Source organism: Chaetodon auriga, chromosome 6 (genome assembly GCF_051107435.1).
Source record: "Chaetodon auriga isolate fChaAug3 chromosome 6, fChaAug3.hap1, whole genome shotgun sequence".
In the NCBI taxonomy this organism is placed as follows: domain Eukaryota; kingdom Metazoa; phylum Chordata; class Actinopteri; order Chaetodontiformes; family Chaetodontidae; genus Chaetodon; species Chaetodon auriga.
The window spans coordinates 27,685,797-27,712,974 of record NC_135079.1 but is presented as its reverse complement, the minus strand read 5'-3'; the positions used below and the strand labels follow the sequence as shown (position 1 = coordinate 27,712,974).

The 27,178-nt window shown below is 39.2% G+C and overlaps 1 protein-coding gene and 1 non-coding gene across 3 annotated transcripts in view; one reads left to right on the top strand and one right to left on the bottom strand.

Moving 5' to 3' along the window:
• Nucleotides 1-7,172, top strand: part of peds1a (plasmanylethanolamine desaturase 1a) — a 61,456-nt gene extending 54,284 nt beyond the window's left edge. For both annotated transcript variants that reach the window (XM_076732315.1, XM_076732316.1), the window contains exon 6: nt 4,267-7,172. In XM_076732315.1, the coding sequence (XP_076588430.1) occupies nt 4,267-4,391 (125 nt within the window). In that variant the 3' untranslated portion in view covers nt 4,392-7,172. The remainder of the gene's footprint in view (nt 1-4,266) is intronic.
• A 5,730-nt stretch (nt 7,173-12,902) lies between these two features.
• Nucleotides 12,903-13,010, bottom strand: LOC143322789 (U6 spliceosomal RNA). The gene has a single exon (XR_013077337.1). It is a non-coding gene; the product is annotated as a U6 spliceosomal RNA (small nuclear RNA).
• Between the last annotated feature and the right edge of the window lie 14,168 nt (nt 13,011-27,178).

The window sequence follows — 27,178 nt, the reverse complement described above, 5'->3', positions numbered from 1 at the left end:
TGCTGCTGCCACCGCTAACGACAAGGGCAGACTGCAGCGTGTCATTAGGTCTGCAGAGAAGGTGACCGGCTGCAATCTCCCATCTCTTCAGGACCTGTACACCTCCAGGACCCTGAGGCGTGCAGGAAAGATTGTGGCTGATCCCTCCCACCCTGGACACAAACTCTTCGAGACACTCCCCTCTGGCAGGAGGCTGCGGTCCATCAGGACCAACACCTCACACCACAAAAACAGTTTTTTCCCGTCTGCTGTCTGCCTTATTAACAAGGCCCAGAACCCCCCGACACTCTTCACACTCCACCTCTGCCTCTACTTGTCACATTGACTTTGCCATAACTCTATGCGTTACATTAACGCTCAGCTTGGACTTCTTTCTGAAGAAACAGACTGTGTTTATGGAAAAAAAAACAGACTACATACAAATTGCTCTTTTACTGTACCAAACTAATCTTTTTGATAAAAAGTAACATAAAGTAGGCTAAGCAATGAATAAATAATATTACAACAAATAGGCAGGAGGGAGCTCATTTGAGGTGGGGTCAACAATTGTGTCAAACTGTGTTGGTGCCCCTGGGCCCCCCTTGGCAGCGCCCCTGGCCATACTAAGTTATTAATCACTTCACTAACCTCTATGTTGACTACAACTACCTCTCTTTGGTGAGGCATCTGATGTCAGATGGTAGTGATGATGATGATGCTACCTGCAGGTGGTTTTCCAAGTTTTGGGTCAGTCAGTCTTGAGCAGAACTGAGTTTCAGCGAGTGTCAGTTTTGAAAAGAGCTGCTCACAGTACAACGTTGTTGCTTTTTAGCACAGTGATTTCAAGTTCTAGGTTGTTAGGCACGTAAGCTTGTTCCACATTAAATGGTGTAGCAAATATGTTCATGTATGTCATGTTTACTTTTTATGTCCTGAAACCTCTCACGGAATGCCAGAATATTCAGATGTCGTAGCAGGCCAGACAAACTGACACTTGGGAACAACTATACTCTGTTCAGTTCTAGCAGTTCCACAGTGGCAACAAGGCACTCCATCATAAATTCTCCCTCTGACTGAGGTTTCAGCATCTAAGGTCACCTCAAATCTTGCCTGCATAACACTGTGTCTGTCAGAATGTGGTCTTTAATGAAAGGTGCTTGTTGGGCACTCAAACTCCAAGCGTTGACTATATCCGAAGGCATTCGTCTTTGCAGCTCATCCAGTTTAGCATGTTTGCAGTTGTAATGACGCTTGACATTGGTCTTTTTCATCACTACGACCATGTCCCCACAAAGTGTCTTCAACAAAAAAAATAATCATTTGTCCATTTCATTTGGAAAATGTGACACTCCACAGCTACTTACGTTGTGTTGACAGGCGCCATGAGGCATTGACACAATATCAACCATATGTGTGCGCTCCATTCAGGGACCATTCGGAAGAAGGCGTTACCTGGAGATTCCACTGGGCACAGCTGTGCTGTTGTTTTCTTTGCTTCAAACCCCACTGGCAGCATTTCAGAAGTGGATCATTTTGCCTGCCTGATTTTGTTGACTTGCCCAGATTTTGCTGATTTGATCATTTTTCTTTGATATTTGTGCCATTGGTAAGTGGGCTACATAGTAAAATGTTTTGTTTTTTTTGTCTGTTTTAATAGTTTTCATTGTAGACATACAATGGTTAGTCTGCGACTTTATGTTATTTTCTTTATCGGTGAACAAAAGTAATTGCTCTTTTGTATTTATGAATTACCTTGCAGGCCAGTTAAAACGGTCTCATGGGTTGTATATGGCCTGGAGGCCTGAGGTTCCCCACCCCTGGTCTACAACCACGTCCACCATCAGTGCTGTAGCATTACACACAATGAATGTGTGTAATGCTACTTTTGAGCAGTATTGGATGTTTAACAGAGTGTATATTTTGGGCGGCCATTTTAGATGGCCACAGTTGAATCTGATGATTTCAGAATAATTTCACGAACAAGTCTCAATAGACTGGGACAAAATGGCGCCTGTGTTTGTCTGTCTGTCTGACTGTCTGGCAGTTTCTTATAAATAACTAAAAGAAAATGTTCTGTTTGCGTGCATGTGTCTTTAGAGACACAAAGCCTCTGTAATAGATCCACATTCAGTATTCTGTGTGCACCTGGGTGAGAGGGAGAGAGGGAAGGAGAGAAAAGAGGGATGGATACACAAGGGGGATTCAGCTTGTACGTCACCCTGCGCCCCTGCGGACGACAGATGTGTGTGTGAGTCAAGTCGAGGGGGTTGGCACACGGAAAGTGTGTGTTTTTTGTGCACACACTCGTATATATCTGCATACTTGAGCATCTGTGTGTACTGCATGTCTTTTTGACCTCTTTGGTTTCTAACCTGTGTGTGTGTGTGTGTGTGTGTGTATGTGTGTGTGGGAGGTGGGTTTGTGGCGGTTGGGGGCCTACAGGGGACAGTGACGGCCCCCCGCTCCCCCAGCCTGGTTGCCTGGGCCGAGCTAGGATTCCACTGGGGCCCGCCTAGCTGCCTTTGTGTTCGCCACCGGCTGACAATCCCTATGTATATTTAATGCTAACCGGCTGTCTGTTCTAACAAATAGGACTTCACAGGCAGAAGGGGGTGGAGGACAGGAGAGGGAGGGATGAGAGCAGGAGGGTGAGGAGAGGGTGGGAAGGAAGCAGGGATTTGGAGGAAAAAAAGGAAGAGTATGCAGCGAGATGGAGGGAAAGAGAGTGAAATCAAACAATACCACTGGCCACTTTACTGTCTACCTGCAGAGAGAAGGTCACTGGAGGGACACACACACACACGCAAACACACAGACACACAGAACTAGCACGGACCCTATGCAAATACGTCATGGTTGGTGGTGTGTGAGCATCAGACAAGGGTAGCCTAAGTACACACAGTCCATGTGGATGTCTCTATTTGCCTCTTGCTAGAGTGTGTGCTGGTCTGTGTGTGTGCACACTTGCGCATCGGACTTTTTTCTTATTTCTGCCTTTGTGTGTCTGTATTATTGACTGTGTGGGAGCTTAAAAAGTAAAATTGCATTTTTGCAGGCACTTTAATCTACATGCAGATGTACGGATTGTGTATATGTATGTCTTTGGTAATAACAGTAAAAAGGCCTTTAAATGTCAGGGGACTGCTTGGCTGATTCCAAAGCAGTGACACTCATACATATGTGCAATGTGCTCAGCATAGATGTGTATATATTGGAGCAGTATCTATGTACAGAGACTATTTTACAGTCATGCATGTATGCATTTGTACATGTGAATGTACTTTTGCCTGCAGCTATTCATACATTAATATACAATGTATTTATCTCAAACATATAGTAGATTCAGGGCTATTAAAATTTAGTAAACTGTAAAAGAATAAAGAATCTGTAAATGTGTATGTGTGAGTGAGTGCATGTGTGTTTTTCTGTGTACTAGTACAGGCTAAGGACATCTCCTGGGAGAATCCCCTCATCCCTCCACCCCTCTAAAATCTAGTTTGAATATGATGACAAGGGTGAAACAGGAGGGTGGACACTGATAAAAGAACTGAGGATCAGGGTGCAGATGGGACGAAAGGTGAAGAAGAAAGGACAGTAGAAAGAGGAGGATATTTGGACAGAAGAGTGAAATCTGAGGTGAGAAGAAAAAAATCAGAGTCTGGGATGTTTGGATGGAAAAGAGAGAAGGGGAAAGGATGGTTGGAAACAGGTCAATATCAGCCAGTATTCGCCCTGTGGGTGTGGGAAGAACAGTGGGCAGGACCACTAACAAAGCAAATATCTAAATAGAATCACAAAATTCCCTCAGGGTTTCAAGACTATGGACTGATCTGCCTAAAACACTTAGCCTTGTACATCAGTGTCATTTTTCAGGTCATTCCATAACTGTTGTCCAGTGTGACTGAATGTTTGACTGACTGCAATGTCAGCAGGAGTGACCCTCCGTGGTGCGTGGATTTTATGACTGAGCAGGACAATAGCAATAAAACATAAGTCTTACAAGTTGTATAACATGAAACTAATGTAGGCTAATGCATCATTTTAAAGTACTGACTCAACTCTGAAAATTCCCTTTTCAGGAATGCACTGAACTAAATACAACATTTTCCAGACAGTAAAACTTACAGTTCCTGAATCTCTCCATATTATGTGTGTTCCCTTCAATTCTTATCTTGCTTTTTTACTTTCTCTCTAATCCTCTCCTCCTTTCTCCTCCTTCCCGTTGCTCTTCTTCCACATTTTCTGCTCCATTTTCTATCTCTTTTTACATGTTTCCTGACATCCAAGGTTGGTGTAACTATCCACTGGACCAGCTGGGCTTTTGGAGATGGATGGAGCAATTAATCCAACGATTTACAGGGCAGAAACCGCGATCAGATGATCTGGCATGGGCCAAGAAGACCGACAGATAAACACACAAGCTGGATGGATGGACAGATGGGCTTGCAGATGCAAACGCACAATGAATTGGGAAACACACACACACACACACACACACACACAAACACACACAAATTTACTCATGTCTCTGTGCTTCTTGCTTTTTTGCTAAATAGCAAACATTCAAAGAAAAAATCAAAGGTGGTGTGAGTGATTTCTGTATGATAACACGGTAACCGCCTATGCGCTTGTGGTCCAGTTTAATCAGTGAAGTGTGGCAGTGTGTAGGTGTGTAGGTGTAGAAGGTTTCTGGAGGTTGGGCTCTCCAGGAGTGACACCATGCTGCCTGTTGCAGCATCTTACACCACACATATATATACCTACACACGACACAAACAGCTTTGAAAGTCAAATGTTCAGTCACTGTCTTTTCTGATTCCTTTGTGTCTGTTAGTATTGATTTTGAGTTTTCAAATGCCCTTCTAGAAATCTCAGCACACTCTAACTTGTCATGCCTATTTTTACACACAAGAAGGTAAAAATCTGATGATAGTGTGCTTCAGACAGTTATAACTCCCCTTTTTTGTGCCTGTGCTTTAGATAAGATGACCATTACAAAACTTTGGAGGAGAAACATGCAGAAAAAAGATACAAATTAACAAAATATATTCTGTAGCTTCCGTAAAACATGTCAGTTGTCAAGTTGCAGATGCATACTTACACAAACTCTGTCTAAATGCATATGTACAAGTAAAACAATTTAAAACCATGTAGTTTTAGTTAGTTCCTAACAGTTTTTTCTGATCATCCTGTTTCTGCTTTGAGAAATTGTGGAACTTCTCTTGTGCAGACTTTTTTTTTTCTTTTATATAGCTTTAGGAATACATTCTATATATACAAAAACTTCTAAATGAATTTCTTTATTGCATAAAAACTGTGGGTAGTAGGTGGAAAATATAGGAATGCATTTTGGGAAATATGCTTACTTGCTTGAGTTAGGTGAAAAGATCAATACCACTTTCAAGATAGTAAATATGGGGCAAAAGCCAGTTAGCTTAGTATAAAGACTAGAAACATGCTGGACTAAGTCCTCTGCTGATGGTAACTAATTATTAGGGTACAGACATTTGAGTAACATCAGTCCTCTCACAAAACTCAAGGAAGAGAATTTCCCAAATTGTTGGACTAAAATACAAAGACTAAGATGGAATAGAGAAAGTCTGGCATGAAATTTGGATGGCAGATTGGCATTTATATAAAACCCTGATTCCAAAAAAAAAAAAAAGCTGGATAAAATGTACATACAAACAGAATGGAATCATTTGCAAAGAACAGTTTTACGAAGTCTTCCAGAGCCCATGTTTTAATATCCTTTATATAATCATGTGTTTCACAAAGTGGTGAACCTTGCTCCATCCTTGCTTGTGAACGTCTGAGCCGTTATATTTGGAAAAATCAGTGAAGCTGATAAGGAAAACCATTACATATGTCTTTATACTGTTTTTAATTATATGTCAAAAATGATAAACAAATCATCACATTCTGTTTTATTAATGTTTTGCACAGCATTCTACCTATTTTGGAATCAGGTTTGTATAAACATGAGGCTCTTTCCTAAAAAAGTGGCTTCAGCAGAACTCTCAGTGGTTTCTCCTTACTGTACTTCTGCCATGCCTGCAGACAGAAATTTATCCAGCAGAAGTGCCGTTTCTCAGATGATTATGGCTTGTAGCTGAAACCATAAAATTAGTTATAAGTATATAGTTAGCATTAGCTTTTCACCACCACAAGTGGGCGGCTCAGGACAGGAAAACTTTGTTGGTTTTTAACCTCCAAGTTCTGCTTTTTGTCACATTCTGCATCACTAGGAATATTTATTCAACTCAGAACAGCCAGACCACTATCTAAAACACTTCCGAATGATTTAATTTACTGTAATGATTTAGGAAAGGTTGAAAATCCTTTGCACCACAAATAGACACTTGCAGTCTTTCATAAGCAGTTGCGGTTATTCAAATTATTTTAGAAATCTTGATTCATTGCTGCATTCACATCCTAAATCCTCCAGTAGAAAAGACAAAATCTCATCAACAGTTCTGCAAGATGCTAATTGGTGCCGCTGTCTACCCGACTGTGCTGCTTATTTGACTGCAACTGCAAATACTAAACACACAACAAGATGTGTCACTGAAGAAATGAGTTTGTGTCAGCTGAAAGAAAGAGGGGAAAAAACTTTATTTTATTGCACTGAAGAGAAACATGAATGATTTTTCAGCAAAACCTGGTAATGAAGTTGCTTATAGAAGGCAAATAATGTCTCCTGTATCTGTAATTTTTGTTTCATATGGTGATACATGCACTTTAGTTACTAAAGATAGAGCTGCTTAAACTGTAGTTTAAATTCTAGGATGGAAATCCTTTCGGTCCCTGAAGGTCAGTGATAACAGCGCTTTATTGTTTTACTGAGTAAATGTCTGAAAATGTATCCTGGAAGTACCAGTTCAGTCATGATTACACACATACACATTAAATCACACATCTCACTTGCATGCACGCACACATGACAAATTTTTTGAATGCAGTCAAACACAAAAAGACAAACACACATATGCTCTTTCTCACATTGTATTCTGTTGTTTTCTCTGGCTTTATAGTTTTCTATTTTTTTATCAATGGATCAAGCCTTGTATAGTTAAATTTTTACGTTCCATTTTGCAGCTCAATGCTTGCTGCTCGTCTTGCCTTAATGTTTTTATCTGCGCTTTGATTTAAATAAAGGTTAATTAACTCCAAATATTCACTTGGTGTGGTCATCTGTTTGAAGATGTCTCACTGATCATTGGGGTAGTTTTAGTGTCACATTATTTTAATGCTGTTTCAAAGACTTCCGTTGGTGTCTAACTTTAGTGCAGAAGTTAAAGAGCCCTGTAGATCTACAAATGTGCAGAGAAAATGAGAACACAAAATGAGGACACGAGTAACAGATGTGCAGTTTCCGTTCATCTTAAAGCATGTTGTTCTGTCAGGCTTACTGCTTTGTCCAGCTCAAAAGTTTAATTTGAGAGAAATGCAACACACTATAGTTAAGAGCCAGTGGTGAAGTACCAGTGCCCTCTAGTGTAAGGTTGAAGGTTTCCACCTAGGTTATCATGGATGGATAAGTGAAAGGATGGATGGTTAATTGTTGATTTTCTACACTGTAAATGATTTTAAACTGGTTCAACTTCCTCACCTCTGACTCCTAAATGAGTTAAGTGCATTTTGTTGTCTCCATGTTGCACTCGATTATGACAATAAAGTTGAATCGAATCTAATCTAAAGTTAACTGAACTTGAGAAAACAATTTCAAGAAACTTAAGATGGTGAACTGAATCAACAACTGTTCACTCACTCACTTGCTTTTCCATTTCCATTTTCTCAGTTTGGAGAGTCATTTCTGCATTTGACATTAAGAACTCACAGCTGCTTCTGCTCCTGGTGGATGTGTTTTAGCAGGATTAGTTGCAAGGACTCACAGTTTCCATAATTCAGATATTTTTTCAGACTATAAAGAAAGAAAGGTTTCAGGGGGGTTTTAACTCACAAACAATTCATGCTGGGAGGTCTGCTCATATGCTGATGTTACAGGTACCGGCTGGCACCAAGTAAACAAATAATGTTTTCTGCAAACAGGAGATTTAATGAGACAGCGAAACTTCTTTTTGTTTAGCCTCACTCAGCAGAATTTATTCAACATACATGCAGTAAACTTATTTGTCTCACATATTATTTCAATATGTTCATTTATGTATTTGTGTCTGTGTTTTTCATGTGAAACATTTGTCAAACAAAACAGCCTGCAGGTTCACACGTCTCTTTCATCATTTCACCTCCTCGTTCCTAGGTCCCACTAAGGGAGGGATCACTCCTCCGTCATTTGTCTCTTTTTCCTGTAGTGGAGGGTCTTGTTGCTCACCCATAGTGGGACTGGTTGCCAAGGGCTCTCTGCGCTTAAAGTCTGAGGAGTGTGCGTCGTGTTCCCCTCTGCAGGGGTCACTGGCTGAGCCCAGGTTGATTTGGGATGTGGAAAAACTGCTCTGCAGACCCATATGTCCCTGCTTCCCACACCAGAAGCATGTAACACTCGCACTCTGGATGACGTTCATGGGCGATAGCTGGGGCCTTGGTGGGGGGATGGGAGGTTGAGCAGTCATTTGTGATATATTTCTCATGTGTTCCTCTTGGTTTAGGGCTAACTTTTTGACCATCTCTGTCAGCTCTGATAAATCTCAGGCATGTTTTATTCTTTCTGATTTCACATTTGCGCTACATTCAGATGTGACATGCACCTGAGCATATATTTTCTTTGACGTGTGACTGGAACATTTCAGTCTCTCTTGCAAGATTTTGTAGTTCCATTTGCAGCTCTCTGGAGCTTAAGAGCCTGGGCTTCATTGGTGAATTTCTTGCATATAGCTCCTCATCACTGAGTCCTCTTAGAAACCGCAGGGTGAGTTTACTATCACAATCAGGAAAGGGCCTGCCCCCCTTTGGCTGTCTTCCACATCTCGCAATGTTGACTCCAGTGCAGTAGTGTAAGAGTCAAGCTGACTCTCCTGGCCACTGACAAGTCTGCTTGTGGGATAGCTGTCTAAGTCTCTGGATGCACTGAGATGGGGGCCAGATGAGGGGCTGCAGGTTCTTGGGAGGCATGAACAGAGACCAGGGATGCACGCATCTGGGGAACGGGTCCAACATGAGGGGTGTTATCCGTTGTGTTTGACACCTTAACATGGGAGTCTGGGGCACAATGGTAGACTGTGGGTTTCCAATGTAACCTTGGGAGCCAGGCTTCATGTTCTGGGTTGAATGGAAGGCAGCCAGATGCTTCATGGAGTGCTGCAGTACACTTTGCATTTCTGGTGAGATGAGGTGTGGGGGGTCTGGGCACCCATGGATGTCAGGTTGAGGTGGGTGGGCAGAGCCTGTCATAGTCTGCACTGCCAGCTGTAGCAGAGGAGTGTCCACTGGAAACATTTCATTTGGTGGGCTGTAATCTGGCCTCTTTGTCTGGCATCTGGGATCCTGTGACTGGGGGTAACATCAACACAAGGCAATGGGGCCTGCATTGAAGCTCCAGTTTTGAGAATTGGGTGCATTGACTGGAATATTATGCTGAGTTTGTATCCTATCTGAGTCAATCAAAAATGGAGGCAGCGCAAACACATTAATATTCATTAATACTCTTTTATTTATTGATTGATTGATTTTGAATGATATGAAGGTGGGTGTTCTTCCACTACACAGTCTTCAGAATCAGGAGTGCAGCAAGTAACAAACTGTCTGTTAGGATGAGCTTGCCTCTTTGGGTGCAGTTCACAAGATATCCATAGAGCTGGGGCTGGCTGCAAAATTTACTTGCTGATGGCAATGTCGATCAGTGTCCAAGTTGTATGAAATGCTGCTCTCAGAGTCTATCCAACGGGCACTGCCAGTCTCAGCTTTTGGCTTCAGAATGCTACAATCAGGGTCACGGCACCAAAGATGTAACCCACTTCCTCTGTGCACCCGTCGCCTGTTGGAACCCTGGTACACCCCGCCATGGACTTTGCAATGTGATTTGTTAGTTGTGTTGCTGTAAGCCTTACAGCACCTTTCAGGGCATGGAAAAGTAAACATGTTGTCCCACACAGCACAAATTTCACAGCTGCGGTGTCCTGCAAGGAGCACAAGGAATTGTTAAATGTGCCATGGGATAGCAATTGCAACAGTATCACTTAGAAACTCATTCAAGTTACTGCCTTACATATACATGTAAGCTTGGGGTTGGATGAATTGCAGTTCATTGATTCAGCCAATCATTTCAAGTCAGATTAGAGGAACTCAAGTTTTTCTGAGTTCTGACGTGGTCTTTTATTAATTTAGTAACTAATTTGAAACAAAACTTGTACATTTCCATTACTTTAAAGTTAGGAAAAAGTCAGCAAAGTAATTTAGAAACCTCCTCTGGGGTTTCAGTTAATGTCAGGTTGGACCACAGGTGGACCAAACTTCAGCCCGATATTGCCAGCCTTGGAGCCATGACACTGACAAGGCTAAATTTAATACAGTATAAGTCATTAGTAAAACAATCACTGTTCAAACATGATTGAAGTGATGGATTTTCACACTGTCAAAATAAATTTAAGATAGAAATTATTTAGCTAAGTGAGATAACCAACTTGATGTGATTTTTAGCAAAATGTTGCCATTGTTGGACAATTTCAGTGTTTTAGCACTAGGTACTCATTAATTATTCAGCCAATTTGAGTTCGGCAGTTATTATAACAGTAGCTACATACAGTACAGTAGCCTATGTTTTGACTGTGTTTCGATGTTTCAGTTACAGTCCACCCAGATAGAGTTGCAGTGTGGAGATTTATAAGCTTTTCATAGAGGAGTTTCAAATTATTTGTACATTCTAAACATTTGACTAGATGTTTTGTGGTTGTTAATTTGTTGGAATTAGTTATTAGAATCAACCGTACATAAGCAGATCACACACACATGGAGACAGTTTCCGTCCTACCTGAGTGTGAGCATGTGCACAAACACGCACTCACACACCAGGGGATGTGACATGTTGCAGAACTCTGGCTGATCTCACACATCTTCATATAGCTCACAGTAAGAGCTCCTTTGTCATTCACACATTACTGCCATCACTTCCACTATTACACCCAGCGCTAACAAGGCACACATGCAGTTAGCCTTCCTCTCAAACACACACACACACTCTTCCTCTCTGCATGGTGGTGACATATTGGATCTCACTGTGCTGATGTGCTTGGCTGATCAGTGTCTCATGCTGGTAGCTATTAAAGTTTCTATCAGACATACTGAGACACAGGACTTGATGGCAACACTTGCAGCAGTTAGATGCAGAGACACGAATGTGCAATTTTTAAGTTGATAATTCATTATTATATAAAAGTTATTTTTTCTTTATATAGCAGTGCATAATGATCATGCATGTCATTAAAATGCCCATCTCACTTTCCAGTGAAATTATACTTTTCATGAATTTGCGTGAGCTCTCAAGCTCTCAATTCATTTGAAGTGTGTGTGTGTGTGTGTGTGTAGTAGTAGTAGTAGGCATCAGTCAGTCGTGAATAAAAATTGTAAAAAATTGTAGGAACACAGCTTGTATTGATTATATGGTATATATTTCGGTCCATGATCATTTGTGCAAGAATACAGCAAGGAAGATCTACTTTTTGTTGCTTTAAAGATTTCCAGAATGCTTTTGATAGTGTAAATCATGATCCGCTTCACTTTGAAGTACTGAAAACTGGCATTGATGAGAAATTAAGAATTAAATTAAAGAATAAAAGCTCTCTATCAAGTTCCAGTTGCATGTGTGCAAATGAATGACTACAGAACAGGTTGTTTTTCAACTCCTTTTGGTGAACCAAGGGAATGCCCCCTACACTGTTTGCACTCTATATCAATGATATAGTTGTTTAAATTAAGAGTATGTTAAATATTGAACATTGCTGGTGTAGTAAATAGCAACTGAAGATAAATAAAGATACAATTCTTCTTTTGTCATATTTGGAGAGTTACAAATACTGTATCTAGGTTTTATCTTCATACTTTTGAAACTGGGAAAAAAATCTTATCATACCCACGAAGTAGGAATTTTAGGGCAATTCTAAATAAGATTAAGCTTTGTGACAATCTTGGTTAAAATATGTACACACAACTCTAAATTGTGTGTCTGTCCAATTTTGGATTATGCTACAGAGATCTGTGGTTGTAGATGAGTAAAAAAGTGTAGAACAGAAATAGAATGTATTGTTTTGGTCCCAAAACAGTCAGAGAAGATAGGTAAAAAGGTGACATGCTGTAACTGTGGAATAGGTTAATTAACATGCCTGACAATAAAATTACTGAACAAATATTTCTCAAATAACTGTCATTGGGCAAGGAACCTCACAGAGTTATTTATTAAATTTGGTTTACAGTGTACATTTACAAATAAGTTGCCTTGTAGTATTGTGTTGTTGCTCTCCCATCTGAAAATTATTTAAAACATGTCCAGAAGAAATATTAAGCAAAGCAAAAGAGAGATCATATTGTGTTATAAAGCATGCCCAAGATCTGGCATTGTGCCTTTCGATGTGGAAATGATTAGTGCCAAAGGACAGAAAGTGTCACCTGTGTTATTTGGATGAGGTTAAGAGAAGAATAAGAATCAGGGGGAGGTGAAATTTGTCTTCCGCCTTTGACCCATCCTGGTCGTCCTTCCTCCGCGGCAGACCAGGAGCGGTGGCCCGGGGACCCATTCTTCTGTGTCACCATTGGTCAGGTGGTGATCTTCTTGCATGTTTTTAGTGGGGGTATATTTTTACGGAGGATACCCCAGGTGAACACGGGGAGAACATGCAAACTCCACACAGAAAGGCCCTCCTCGAGCAGCCGAAGCATGGTGGAGGACACACCCAGTGCCCGCAGCGAGATTCGAACCCGGGACCTTCTTGCTGTGAGGTGACAGTGTTGCCACTGTCCCACCGTGCCACCCAAAAAATGTGGAAACGCTTCACGAGTATGCGTGTCATCCTTTTGCAGGGGCCATGCTAATCTTCTCTGTATCGATTCCAATTTTGCATATGTGCTGCCGAAGCAAGCAAGAGGAATTACTTTTTATAAAGTGCAATTTTACGGAGTAAAAAACATTTGTACTTTGAACTAATCACCAACCAACCACCAGGTCTGTAGACACTGGCTAATTTGAAACTCTTGTCCTCCTCTATATATTTGAGGTGGACTCCTTGGTTAAGTAAAAAAAACCATAGAAATCCTTAGTCTTCATATGCTCCCAAACCAAAATTGAGCCAATTCTGGAGAGATTCAGCCCAGCTCATCCCAGTTGGTTATGTTGGGTTCATCAGGATTCAAAGTGAAGTCAAAGAGTAAAAGTAACAGAGTGCCTCGCCTCCACTCTAATAACATCTGTACGTGTGGCTGCAGGTGACATTTGTCAGACAAGGTGTGAGGATGCACAATGATTCTTGTTACAGATTAAGGTGTGCTCACACCCTTTGCAGTAGCTTGCTGTGTGTGTTGCAGTTTTTACATTGTGTGGATGCATAAAGTATATGCATCTTTATGTATGAAGCTTCAGTGTGTCTGTGTGTGTGTGTGTGTGTGTGTGTGAGAGAGAGAGAGAGAGACAGAGAGAGACTCATCTGTAGGTGTTTGTACAAGTGAGAAATCCAATTATGAGACCTGACAGACAAGCACTGAGGAATTAGAGAGTTTGTCACTTTCAAAACACAACTTCAGTCAGAATGAAAAATCTTTGAGCATAAAAAGCTCTATCATAGCTTTTAATACATTTGACTTTACTTGAAGCATAAGTCTGTTTTTTTTTTGTGTGTGTACTGTTAACAATTCTATCTTAATGGACAAAATCAAGTCTCAATTCTTCATGACATCACTGCTCAGTCTGTGGCACTGAGCTCCATAAGCACCGATTTATGTGTTTGCCTGTGGGTGTCCAAATTAATTGAATACCACCAAGGTGATGATTGTCACAAACTCACTTTCATTTTCACTGTAATTAGAAGTAATATACTGTAGCGAAGGACTTCTCACTGTCCAGCGTGTCGGGCACAGTGGTCATAAAGACGGTACATCTTTGCTTTGAAACTTTGGAAGTTGTTTTGGAGAATTTCGCATTAGTGTTATCACAGGTCACAAAGGGGACATATAATTCCAACACTAATGAATGTTATGAGCGACATCCTGCACATCTAATTTCATCATATGTGCGGTACAATAGAGGTACAGCGCTTGAAGCTCCTGTTCTCAAAGACAATGTTGAATACCAGATGTGTTCAGTGTGCCATTATAACACTGACATTTATCATTTTGAATAGGCAGGTTAAGTCTCAGCAGTACATCCATAAACAGCTCAAAAAGTGCAGTCCTGGTTGCGCTATCTGTCCACTAAAATCCAATAAAAAGTTCCTCTATTTCTATATATTCAGTAATGTCACAGAAGCACACAGACATCTGTTCTTTGACAGTGATGTCATCAGTCTCATACATAATTATGGACAAAAATGCTTCATTTCATCTAATGGAATTTGCAGAACATCCTCAGCAAACAGTTCAGTCGTTTCATTTAAAGTGTCACAAGAAAGCTCCTTGGACTCCTTATGAACCAGCCATGACAGCAGTTCTGGAATGTCATGTGCACACAAGTTAAGCAGTTGGCTCAAGTTTGAGTCTAGTCTGACTTTATGTGACCTTGAATTACTAGTCCTTAGTATGCCAGACATTATACAAAGGACAAAATACTCATCAATGCAGTTCTTGCATTAGCCCTTTGCGTTTGCCTGCCCACAGAAAGAGCAGATGCTACAGTTGGCAGTTTGCAACATGACTATGCCACTTAATGTTCACACACAGCTGTGACAATATTAATTGGATAAATTGTCATAGCAGAATGAATAGATGCAGTTTTTTTTTTTTTTTTTTTTTAAATGTATTAATTACGGAAGCTCTGAAAGGCAAGGTGGAAAAAAAAAATAAAACGGCCAATGTTTAAGTTTATCTCGTACGTACGAGATACTATCTCGTACGTATGAGTTAGTATCTCGTACGTACGACATAACTCGCAATTATTATTTTTTTTTTCACTTTTCCTTTCAGGCACTGGCCAAGCTATTTTGGAAGAAAAAAAAAATCTGAAACGAAAGGTTTTACCTTCTCAGTTACTTTAACTACAAATATCTGCTGTAAACCACAATGGGACTGAGGGATTTCTCCATAAAATATTTATATCACATAATTTTATATAGAATTATGAATGAAAGCTCCATGTGACAACACGTAGCTGTTCCGCCACTGACAGTATGCCACGTCATCCAGACTGACCTGCCATGCGAAAGTGAGCCGCAAGCGGCTCAAACATATTTGTAATCATTTTTATCAGGTGTTTGTCTTTTTCAATCGATGCTTTAAAGTAGTGGGCTAATGCACGTCATGTAGCCTACTGACTCTTGCGACAACAGATTTTAGATTCAGATCGTGGTCGATTTGTTTTTTTTTTTGTTGTTGTTGTTGTTTGTTTTTTTTACTGTGGTAACTAAGTGGCGTGCTCTGATTGAGTGGAGATGCAATCTATATCTATCTATCTATCTATCTATCTGAGAATGTCTTTTTATTTGCGTTATGTCGGTTTGTGTAATTTATGGTACCACTCAATAGGCTCTGTGCGCAAGCCTCGTGACATACTTCCGATTCCGCCTGAAATCGGCAAACCAGTTTCCGGTTTACTTCCCTCTCCAGTCAAAACAGCGCTAAAATAAATACAAGGAATGAAAAATGAATCAACATCCACGAAAGAAGACGAAGTATAATGTGAGAGGGACTTTTAAGTTCCAGAAGACGGTGAATGGCTCTAATGAGCACTGTTGTGTGCCACTTTGTGCCGGCTCAAGTCGCTATAACAGCGAGCTTAGCTTCCACTGCTTCCCGAAGGACACCGAACTTCGTGCACAGTGGCTGCAGAAAATATGCAGGACGGGATTTTCGGTAACTCAGCATACGAAGGTATGCAGCCGACATTTCGAAAATGCCCAAATTCGAAATACCCCCAAAGGTAGACGGGTTTTAGCAGCAAACGCAGTGCCAACACTGTTTGAATGGAACAGTTACACAGCAACCAAGATAAGAGCCGGTGTTTGGGATCGCCGCCCTCGACTGACATCAAGCCCAGAAACATCACCTGTGCCCTGATCTTTGTCTGACACTGAAATGGACATAAAGTCAACACAGTTAGCACAACAAGTAACAGTAAAGAACATACGAAGCAAACACAAAACTAAAAAAATTAGCACGTTGCTAACATCAGCTAGTCCAGTAACGTACTGACCAATAAATCACTTATCCTCGTACTGGTGAACGTAACTAGAGATGTAGAGACGAAACCCTTTTTCCCGTTTGCTCTTCGGAGCAGGGGAGTGGGCATCCACGATACGATGAACATCGTTGATAGATATCTTTGACAGATTATGCAGGCATCTTGTAAAGTTCATTGTGATGACTAGCTGACGTTAGCAACGTACTTTTGCATGGCAGGTCAGTCTGGATGACGTGGCATACTGTCAGTGGCGGAACAGCTACGTGTTGTCACATGGAGCTTTCATTCATAATTCTATATAAAATTATGTGATATAAATGTTTTATGGAGAAATCTCTCAGTCCCATTGTGGTTTACAGCAGATATTTGTAGTTAAAGTAACTGAGAAGGTTAAACCTCTCGTTTCAGATTTTTTTTTTCCTCCAAAATAACTGAGCCAGTGGCCCTGAGAGGCAAGGTGAAAAAAAATAATAATTGCGAGTTATGTCGTACGTACGAGATACTAACTCATACGTACGAGATACTATCTCGTACGTACGAGATAAACTTAAACATTGGCCGTTTTATTTTTTTTTTTCCACCTTGCCTTTCAGAGCTTCCGTAATTAATGTATTTATTCATGTCATTTTTTTGATTGACCTTCCATGTGGGTGCTCAGTATTTTCAGTGGGTGCTCGAGCTGAACGCCCATGTGACTGGTTTGTTCGTAACAACTTTTAAAACTAGTCACAAATATATTTTTAAAAAGGCTAAATAATCAAAACAACTGTTAGCACACTGTAGTGTTAAGTAAACATTACTAAAAGAGGAGTAAATAGGACATTTGTTGGGGAGCTCTGGATTAATTCACATTCGGTGCTCAGGTGAGTATTTACAGAAGCAGGATGGTGTATGTGGGATTGACTCAAAATACACTACTTTTAAACTTCATGTCTTGATTAAAGATTTCCTCAAGACATGTAAGGAGGTCTCTGGTTCGATCCCCGGGTCGGGCAGGTCCTCTCTGTGTAGTTTGTGTAACTTTGCATGTTCTTCCCGTGCATGTGTGGGTTCTCTCCAGGCACTCCGGCTTCCTCCCACAGACCAAAAACATGCTCATTAGGTTAATTGGTGACTCTAAATTGTCCATAGGTGTGAGTGTGAGTGTGAATGGTTGTATGTCTATGTTGCCCTGCAGTCGGCTGGCGACCAGTTCAGGGTGTACCCGGCCTCTCGCCCATTGCCGGCTGGGATAGGCTCCAGCCCCCCGCAACCCCGAAAGGGATGCGCGGGTATAGAAGATGAATGAATGAATGAATGTTTTACAATGTATATAAAATTCTCTGCTTTCGAGTAATGACTTGCATCTAAAGTGTTTTTTCCACAAAAAGTTCAAATCTCTAAAATGCCATCTACTACTTGTCCCTGATTTAAAATTCCAGAATCTATGAATATGTTAAGAAGAAGCCAGGATGAAAACGTGGCCACTAATAAAAAAAAAGCATGAAGTGAAGGCAAACCGGCATATTATGTCGGTGCACGAGCCTTCATCAATGGACAAGAAGTTACTTGAGGTAAAATATGACTGATTTCAAATGAGCCTCCCCATGTTTGGCAGAATATAGCTCAGCCCCCTATTCTATCAATACTGATGAACATAATATTGTACTCAAAGAAGCTGAGCTAACTTGAAGTTTCTAAGTCATGGTGCCTTTTTTTTTTTTCTTCCACTACCAACACTTATGGTCGATACTTACTCTTCCCTATTGACTTAATTAGTGTTATAATAGATTATTTTTAGTGTGGGATTAAGTAGGACACCCTTATTTTTATTTAAATTTACATTCAAAGTTTATTGCCAACGACATTACTTGGTCAAGGTGCAATTAATGCTCAGCTCCTCTATATAACTACTTATTTCTGAGTATTTTGTAAGTTCTTCATATATTTCAAGTATTTCATTGTCTTTTGTTTCCCTAAATGCCAGGCGTCTGAGAAATAATTTAAAATGTAAAGCTTTATTTTTGTTTACCAAACAGCTTAATACAGACTTTTGTTTTTGTCAATAATCTCACTCAATCACTAATGATGTTAATTTTTGGAGAGCCCGGTGGGGCAACGATCTTTGGTTTTCTCACTGTACACAAAGATCAGCGGGTGTGCTAACCATGAAAAACAGATATAATAATAACATTTTGCACACAGATACTGACCCAAAAGGTCACTTTATCTGTCAAATTATTGATTTTAACAAGTTAATTTTGATTAGTGCAAATGTTTATGGATACGACTCCTTCTTAGAAAATATTCAATTACTTAGCAACTTAAAAGATAAATTAAAACATTGGCAAACGAAGTTCCCAAACTCACACACCATAATGGGAGGAGACTTTAATGTAATATTAGATCCATCAATAGATAGATGGCCACCTCCAAGAAATAACAACAGAAACAACTTTTTCAAAACCTTTATGGAGAGATGGAATTTAGTAGACATATGGAGAGTTAAGTTCCCAGATGCTGTAACATTCACTTGGAGCAATAAGGAAAACACAAAACTCTCTCGGTTGGATTTTTGGATAATTTCCAAAAATTTTAATGAACAAGATGTCACAATAAACATCACTCTATGTCCATTTAGTGACCATAAAGCTATACATATTTTAATTAATTTCTTTCCATCTGTTAATAATTGTAAAGCGACATACTGGAAACTAAATAACACTCTCAAACATGAGGAAGTCAAAATCAAAATCTCTCAGTTCATAAATTTTTACTTTAATAAGGAAAAAATAGAAAACTCATTTGGTTCAAATTGGGAATTATTCAAATATGAATCAGGGAAATATCTGAGAGCGTTTGGGAGCAAGCTTGCTAAAACTAGGAAAGCAGAAGAACAAAACATCATATCTGATATCTCACTGCTCTCTCAAACTTCCCCAGATTCTTTAACTGAAGAAGACAAAATCAAACTGTATAATCTACAGGAAAAACTTGATTTGTTTGGAAAAACTAGACACACTGTCTCAAAAAATCTGTTATAATGAATGATTACAGTAAAGGTGGCCTTAATCTCTTGGACTTCACTTCACTCAATTGCACATTTAAAATTAACTGGATCAACCGTTACTTCAAATGTCCAACCTCCCTATGGAACTTTATTCCCCATTATGTTTTCTCTTCAGTTGGTGGGCTCCAGTTTTTACTATGTACTTTTAATGCTGATAAACTTCCCCTTAAACTGTCTTCATTCCACAAAGAAATGTTACTAGCATGGTGTCTAATATATAAACATAATTTCACTCCACATAGGTTCTTCATCTGGAGCAATAAATATATTTTATACAAAAACAAATCTATCTTCCTCCAACAATGGTTCGATAATAATATTGTCCTAATGAGTCAATTATTCGACCAACACGGACGACTATATAATTTTGGCAGGTTTATGCAACATTATGGAATTCCGGTTGCTCCGAAAGATTTTTCTGTTGTTTTTGATGCCGTACCATCGGGCGTTATCTCCCTCTTTAAAAATCTTAATTCACATAACAATTTGCCCTTTTTATTAAATGTAACTGAAACAGCAATTGGCAAAGCTTGTTTCATGTTTAATTATAAAAATAAGAATAAGATTATTCGGTAATTATTTCAACAAAACATTAGAAGTACACCCACTGCTCTATCTTACTGGTCCACCTTTATTAGAGATATTAATTGGGAAAATGTTTGGCTTTTACCTCACAAGTTCCTTTTAACAAACAAGGTTAAAGAAATATCCTTCAGAATGCTTCACAGGTTTTATCCAACAAATCATTACATCCAAAGACTAAAAAAGGACATTGATGTAAACTGTAAATTCCGTGACTCTGCTAGTGAAACTTTGGTTCATTTGTTTTGGTCTTGCCTGCTCACCAGAAAACTCTGGAGCAAACTGGTACGCTTTATTAGTGAACATATTTACCTTCAGTTTGATTTGTGTTGGAAAAATGTTTTGTTTGGTTTTATTGAATACGACAAAAATCTAAATTCACAGTTTTATTTGATTAATTTGTTTGTTATTTTGACCAAATTCTACATTCACCAAACCAAATTCTCAGGCAAGAAACCTAACCTTCCAGAACTGTTAGCATATCTCAAACAATATGTCATCTCCATCTCTGACTGTGAGAACAAAAAAGCTGTTAAAACATATGATCTATTTAAGCTTTACAAAATATTTGATGAATAAGCTTCTCTTCTTGTTTTCCTCTTTCCTTCTTCAACATTCTTTCATGATCCCCTGGCTTGTTCATAGTTGTATGTTTGTACAGAAAGCTGTATACACTTGTACAGTTGTGTATTCATTACTGTGTATACTTGTGTGCTGTTAATAAAGTTTATTAAAAAAACAAAACAAAAACATCACTGTCTCATTCCGAGTATCGCTTCCGTATAAAGCGAGTTCGAAATTCACGTTTCTTTGTGGATGTGTCGGTGTTTATGGTGGCGTGGAGTGTTACAGCTTGTCTGTAGCGAGTTGGTAGAGAGTTTAGTAAATTATATAAGTAGATTATTAGCGAGTGAAATATATTATAGATAGATAGATAGATAGATAGATAGATAGATAGATCAGTACTTGTGCCATTATCACAATTATTATTATTAACTTCTGTCAGTAAGGGTACAATTACACCAAAACTAGCTGGAAGGCTTCATCCTCTCTTTCTATGGAGCCTCCAAGAAAGAGGAAGTCTTCTCCTGTCTGGAAGTATCTTGACATGGTTGCTCACAACAAGGTATATGTGAATGATTATATTTTATTTGCACATCATCACAATATGGCCATATAACTTTTGTTTTTAAATAAAAATCAATGAGCATTCTCATCCATTACCCCAATGAAACAGCGTTTCCTGTGTCCCACATCCCTGCACTAAGCACTGTAGTATCTGCTCATCTTTTTGGGCATCCTTTCCCCCAGAGCTTGGAGATTATTGTTGCTCGTAAATACCTTTAACCTAAAGGTGGAGAGGCCATGATTATATTAGGCCCTCACCTGTTGTGCAACATATGTTCTGCTACGACCATATTAGGTTTTTTCTAACCTTCTGTATTTAGTTGTGTCAACACAACTCCCCTATATAATGCATGTTCGAGATGCTGTATGTGTGTGTTGCTTCTATTGGCTGAAACCACCCAGACATCGCATGTTGTCTGAGATGCTGTACTTGCTTCAATAAACCTTTATGAACAAGACAGTATCGGCGGAGAACTTCTTCATCATCTTCACTTCATTGCTGCATCATCGATACACAACAGCACAAAACAAAGTTTTATTTATAACGTTCATACAGGCATCTGTAATCAAAAAAATATTTTACAAATGAGCATAAAAATGAGCATGTGAGAGAACTGTGACAAAGATTAATGTTTTATTGTATACAACCACAGAAAAAGTGTCCGCTCAGGTGATGAGCAAAATTAGCTTTATTTCTTTGCACAGCAGGTGTCACTAGTGAGAACTGAATGAAGCTTTGGGTAGTGAAACTTCTGGCAAACCAATGGGCTGCGAAGCTTCAGTGGTTCAGGAAGCCTCAGTTTGCCATCACTACTGCAATCACAAAAACGAAGCAGAAGCAAAAACTTACAAACACACAAAACAAATGTGAAAGTTCGATCAAAGTTGGCTAAGCTATGGTACATTTTCCTTTATGTATTTTTTTTTTTAACACTTGGCCGTGATCTTTTACAATATTGTAAAAAACAAAAGACAACTTTCTTCTTCTTCTTCTTCTTCTTCTTCTTCTTCTTCTTCATGTCTTTCAACAGGGTCTGGTCCCACAGGACCGGTCCATCCCTCAGGTCGAGTCCCCCTAGTGGCCTGGTGCACTTCCGTTTTGTGGAGTGAATTTGCAACATTTCTCTCTTGCAGCTGTTTTGGGGGTTACTGTATTTTTTGATATTTGCAGCATTTTTCTTTCGCATTTGTTTTGTGGATTTGTAAGTTTTTGCTTCTGCTTTGTTTCTGTGATTGCAGCAGTTTTCTCTTGCATTTGTTTTATGTGTTTGTGTGTTTTTGGTTTTGGATTATTCCTGTGTTTGCAGCGTTTTACCATTTGCGGTGCGTTTGCCCTCGCCCGCCACTGTACTTCTGACTGTCAATTCACTGCTGCTTATTTTGTTGACCTCTTAATGGTCTCAAAGAAAAAAACAATGGACAATTGTTCTTTGCATTTCTTAGTTCCTTTGGGCTCTAACAACAATAACTTTTTTCCAACTGACCCTAGCTGACACCCCACACCACACACCAGTGTTTCCAAGTGGTCTTATTGTCTGTCACAAAGACAACTGGATCGCTTACGTTTTTCCTCAGAGCTGAGCAACTACCAACAACACATTACGCACTGCACTTGTTTCAAATCTCTGTGAAGTAACGATCAAGAAATAAGAGAGAAGAAGCATGTTCACTGAAAAGGGAAAATGAAATTGTCATAATTTTATATTGAGTACATCGCTTTACATAAATAAGTAACTACAGCAGGGGTCGGTGGAGAGGAGCACAAAAAAACAGAAGAAAAAGCATAACTGTATTTGTTCATTTTGTCTATAATGGAGACAAAAGCAGATAGAAATTCCATAGTATGCACTGGGAAAAGCAAATTACAAAATGAAAGAAACTACACAATGGAGATGGTGATCTTTTATTTCCCCTTTGATTTTCATATGTATAAATAGATCGATCCAGTCAAACTGATCTACTGTCTACTGTACGGTTGATGCACTTCCTTTGTGCCATAAATTGACTGTTTGTTTTCCTGTGAAATCAGACAGAATTACATAGTAAAAATAAGACTTGTGGGCAGACTAAATGCAGATAGTGTCATTATTCTATAGCAATGACATTGTACAATCAACATTTACATTTACTACACATAATGGTAAGTTCAGGCAATAAAACTTGTCTATTGTGAGTTTACAGTATACATGTTTTTAATTAGATGGACAAGATAATGTGTGAAATGTAGAATATTTTACCTATGAAATAAACATGAAACAGTTTTTAAAGATGAAAAAACCCAACCCAATAGTCATATAAAAACAAAAAAGTCAAAAAATCTTAAGTTAGACTTGATTAAAACTTACTTAGATACACTCTTGAGCATGAATTGGACATTGAATAACTACGAATGACTTTTCTATTCCTGGAATGAAGCTCCTTCAACAGAGAAAACTGAAAACTGCACTGCATATTTCAGATGAGTGCAAGAGTCAGTTAAGATTTCACATTTTACTGTGGTCAGCTATACATGCACCCAGTGAATAAAAATTTGCTGATGCTCTCTTAAAGTCTGCCTTTGTTTGTTTTGTTGAAAGGCAATCAAACAAGAGTACAGCTCATATACTAAACTACTCAAATGTAAATAGACAAATACAACAAACAATTTTTTTTCCCCCACATTAATTTTTCTATGGGACCAGAGACATACTGTACATTCAAGGCATGCAGAAGAGGTGAAAGGAGATGAGGGGAATGTCAAGCAGCTTTTGTTCCTGGCAAAGAAGACCATAGCAAGGAAAACTGTTGTGATGCCACCTGGTGGTTGCATTTGAAACACTATATGTGGCAAGTCAACCTGAATTATCTATACAAGGTTTAATTGTCCTCCAATCTGTTTGTCAGATTGTCACAATCAAGCTGAGAAATGTCTATTTTCATTCAAACTCATAAATCATAGGACAAAAGTGGCTCTTTGTAACATTTATTGTAAGCCATGAACACAGCACCTACCCTTTCTGTTGCTGAAACATGTCATTTTGATATAATGATGATGGATGGAATGATGTCCAAGTTCATACACAAGTCATCCTGTAGCTGGAAAATCATTAAGTCACTCTGCAGCACCCAACATGTGTTCATAAACAGCTAGATATCTTTCAAGTGAGATATGAACACAAGCTTGCTTATTCAGTCAGTGAAGTACCTAGTACCTTGTATGTATACAGACAAATCATACAATATATACCATATACAGTAAACATCACTGGAAGTAAAAGCATAAAGAGAAAAGCAGGCAGAAAAACAACAACACAAAATTTTTTTAAATGAAGATATGGACAGTAACTGGGGCTATGGATAAAGAGGACAGAAAACACCATCAAACACTGAGTAGACTGCAAACCTTATTATGCATTTACGAACAAGTTATGAATAGACTATCAATAATTCAATAGTCCTTTATTTGTCCTGCGAGGGGAAATTCCAGAATATTATATATATAAATATAATATAATAATATATATAATATAATATAATAAACTGTTCATTTTGTTTTTTTCCTGTGTACTGTGCACTCTGTGTCACTCACTAGCAAAGTATTAGAGATGATATACTGACCTTTATCAGTATGTCTTGTTGTAAAAAGGTAACAGTGACTGAGCTCAGTTAATTCACCACAAATAGTATTCACTAGTATTTTGTACAGCATATAAGAGAGAGCATCTTACCCAGAAAGCTTTTTATGTTTACCAAATTCAAGAAGAGATATGTGCTATATGCAGTTTTAGTATGAAGATATATTTTGGGTTAGCTTTTTTCAAGATAAAAAGTTCTTCGTAGCTTTGTAGCACACTGCTTTCTGTCACACAAGATATATGTTAATTAGTGAGCTTTAGAGTTACTAGTGGATTCTTGCTTTTGAACAGAGCCAGGGAAGGTGTTTCCCCCTGTTTCCAGTCTTTATGCTGTGCTATTGGGCTGCTTGTGGTAGTTTCATGTTTTAGCATGAGAGTGGTATCAGTCTTTTCATCTCACTAGTAACTGTACACCTGAAACAAAAAAAAAAAACAAAAAAAAAAAAAAACAAGAATATTTCCTTACATGTTCTTTTATGGGTTCTCAAACAGCATGGAATGTCTTTAGACACACAGAAAAGCAGGCAGAAAACAAGAACAACACTAAACCAAAAAAGAAGAAGAAAATAAGTGTGTAAATATGAGTGTATGCTTTATGTTTCAATGTGTGAACAGTAACAGGGGGTAAGGGGAGGGTAGTAATGAGCAAAGGATAAAAGAGACTGGAAATACTGGTAGAAATTGCTAAAGAACATGGGTTGAGCATATCCTGCATCTGGGCTGTATACGAGACCATTTGATCCAGTGCTGTGAGGCACTTCCAAAATACTTTAAAGCAATTACTTTTTCAGTGAAAAAGAAAATAACATAAAATAGAAAACTACCATGTTCTTCTGAGTGGTCCCTGAACACAACATGCATGTACAATTGATGTCAGAGTGTAGCGCTTTCCAAGAGAGACGACGATAGTCTAGTTAGTTAGTCTGGGCGACAAACACCAATCTCAAGTGTCATTATAGCTACATACATGCTTAACTGTGAGCTGCGAGGATAAATATGCTTGAATAAAGTTAACAGTCTTCTTCTTGATCAAAGAGGCAGCTTTCAGAAAACCGCGTTCTGACCGAGACAATGTTCTGGAGGTAAGTTTTGTAGTGAGTAATAGTAATAGTAATAATAGTAATAGCTAAGAAGCTGAAACCTCATTCAAAAGAAGAATTTGTGATGGAGTGCTTTTGTTGCTGCTTTTTTCTGCAATAATTCATAGAGATGAAGGGAAAACCTGAAGTGTAAATTCAGTGATAGCAACTGTCACTGCGATTTGGCCTTCAAGTTGCACAGGGGCAACACTGTTTATGTTCCTACTCTGCAGGAACAAAAGCCTGCATCTGAATATGATGGTCACTGTGCATAACTCCTTCAGGCATTTGGTGAGAGATTTCAGGACATGAAAAAGCAAAAACAAAAGGAATTGAAAATATTTGCTACAGTTTTTAATGTGGAACAAGCTGATGTGCCTGACAACCTACAACATGATATCATTTAGCTGCAAAGCAAGAACATAGTACAAGACTGCTCACAGAACGCCATCACAGACGTTAGTGTGATAGGGGGGCACAGGGCAACCTTGCTGACCCCCCCCCCCCATGAAAAAAACCCAGGGGTGCCACTGAGGATGGCTTTATTGGCCCTTGATAGGAAAAGGTATAGGATGTGAATTTTCTCTGGATGGTCTGCTGCTGTCCTCCAAGATCATCAGAGTCAAAACAGAGGGATCATTATCAGTATACTTTATTGTGAAGTGATAAAACAAAACCATGCATGCATTTGGGTAGATGCAAGATGCTACTAATTCACTGCAAATGCTATCGTGACTACTACTGTTACAGTTATTTATTATTGTTTATTTTGTTGACAGCAAAAACAACCAAATGTGTCAACCTGACAACATGACAGGTATGAAACAATACACCACCTTCGTACCTCTTTGTTATGTTAGTCTCACATTCCACTCATACACAGCAGCGCAGAAGGTGAGCGTGATGGGGTGGGGGTGATGGGTGAGGGGAATGAAGGGGTGGAAAGTGGAGTGTGAGGAGCAGGGTGGGAAAGGGGCGTTGCTAGTATCACGGGACTTGGGATGAATAGCTGACACAGGACTACAGGGACCTGAGCACTGTCAAACTGTCATACCACTCCTGCTCACACACACTGGGAATGCCAATTAGAGGTGGGTGTGTGTGTGTGTGTGTGTGTGTGACACTAATGTACTTGAGAATTAGATATGTTCGTGTCATTGCCCACATGACTGAGAGTCAGATCACTGCAGAAGTTTTACAATAAAAACTGAAAAGACTTTAAACGATACACGTTCCATGAGTGCTGGCTGATAAAAAAAAAATGTTCTATTTTGTTTAGGCTTCACTCTGTAAGAGCTGAGCTATTGCTGTTGGGTTTATCCCTGTGCATATATGCGATCCTGAATTTTCTTTCCAGCCACTGTACACTGTACAGTTGCCTCTCCCAGGTCCTCATGTACAGTACAAAGCAGGACCTGAGCTCTGTTCCAAAGTTTTCTGCAGCATCAAGCAGTCGACAAGTCAAAAATAGAAA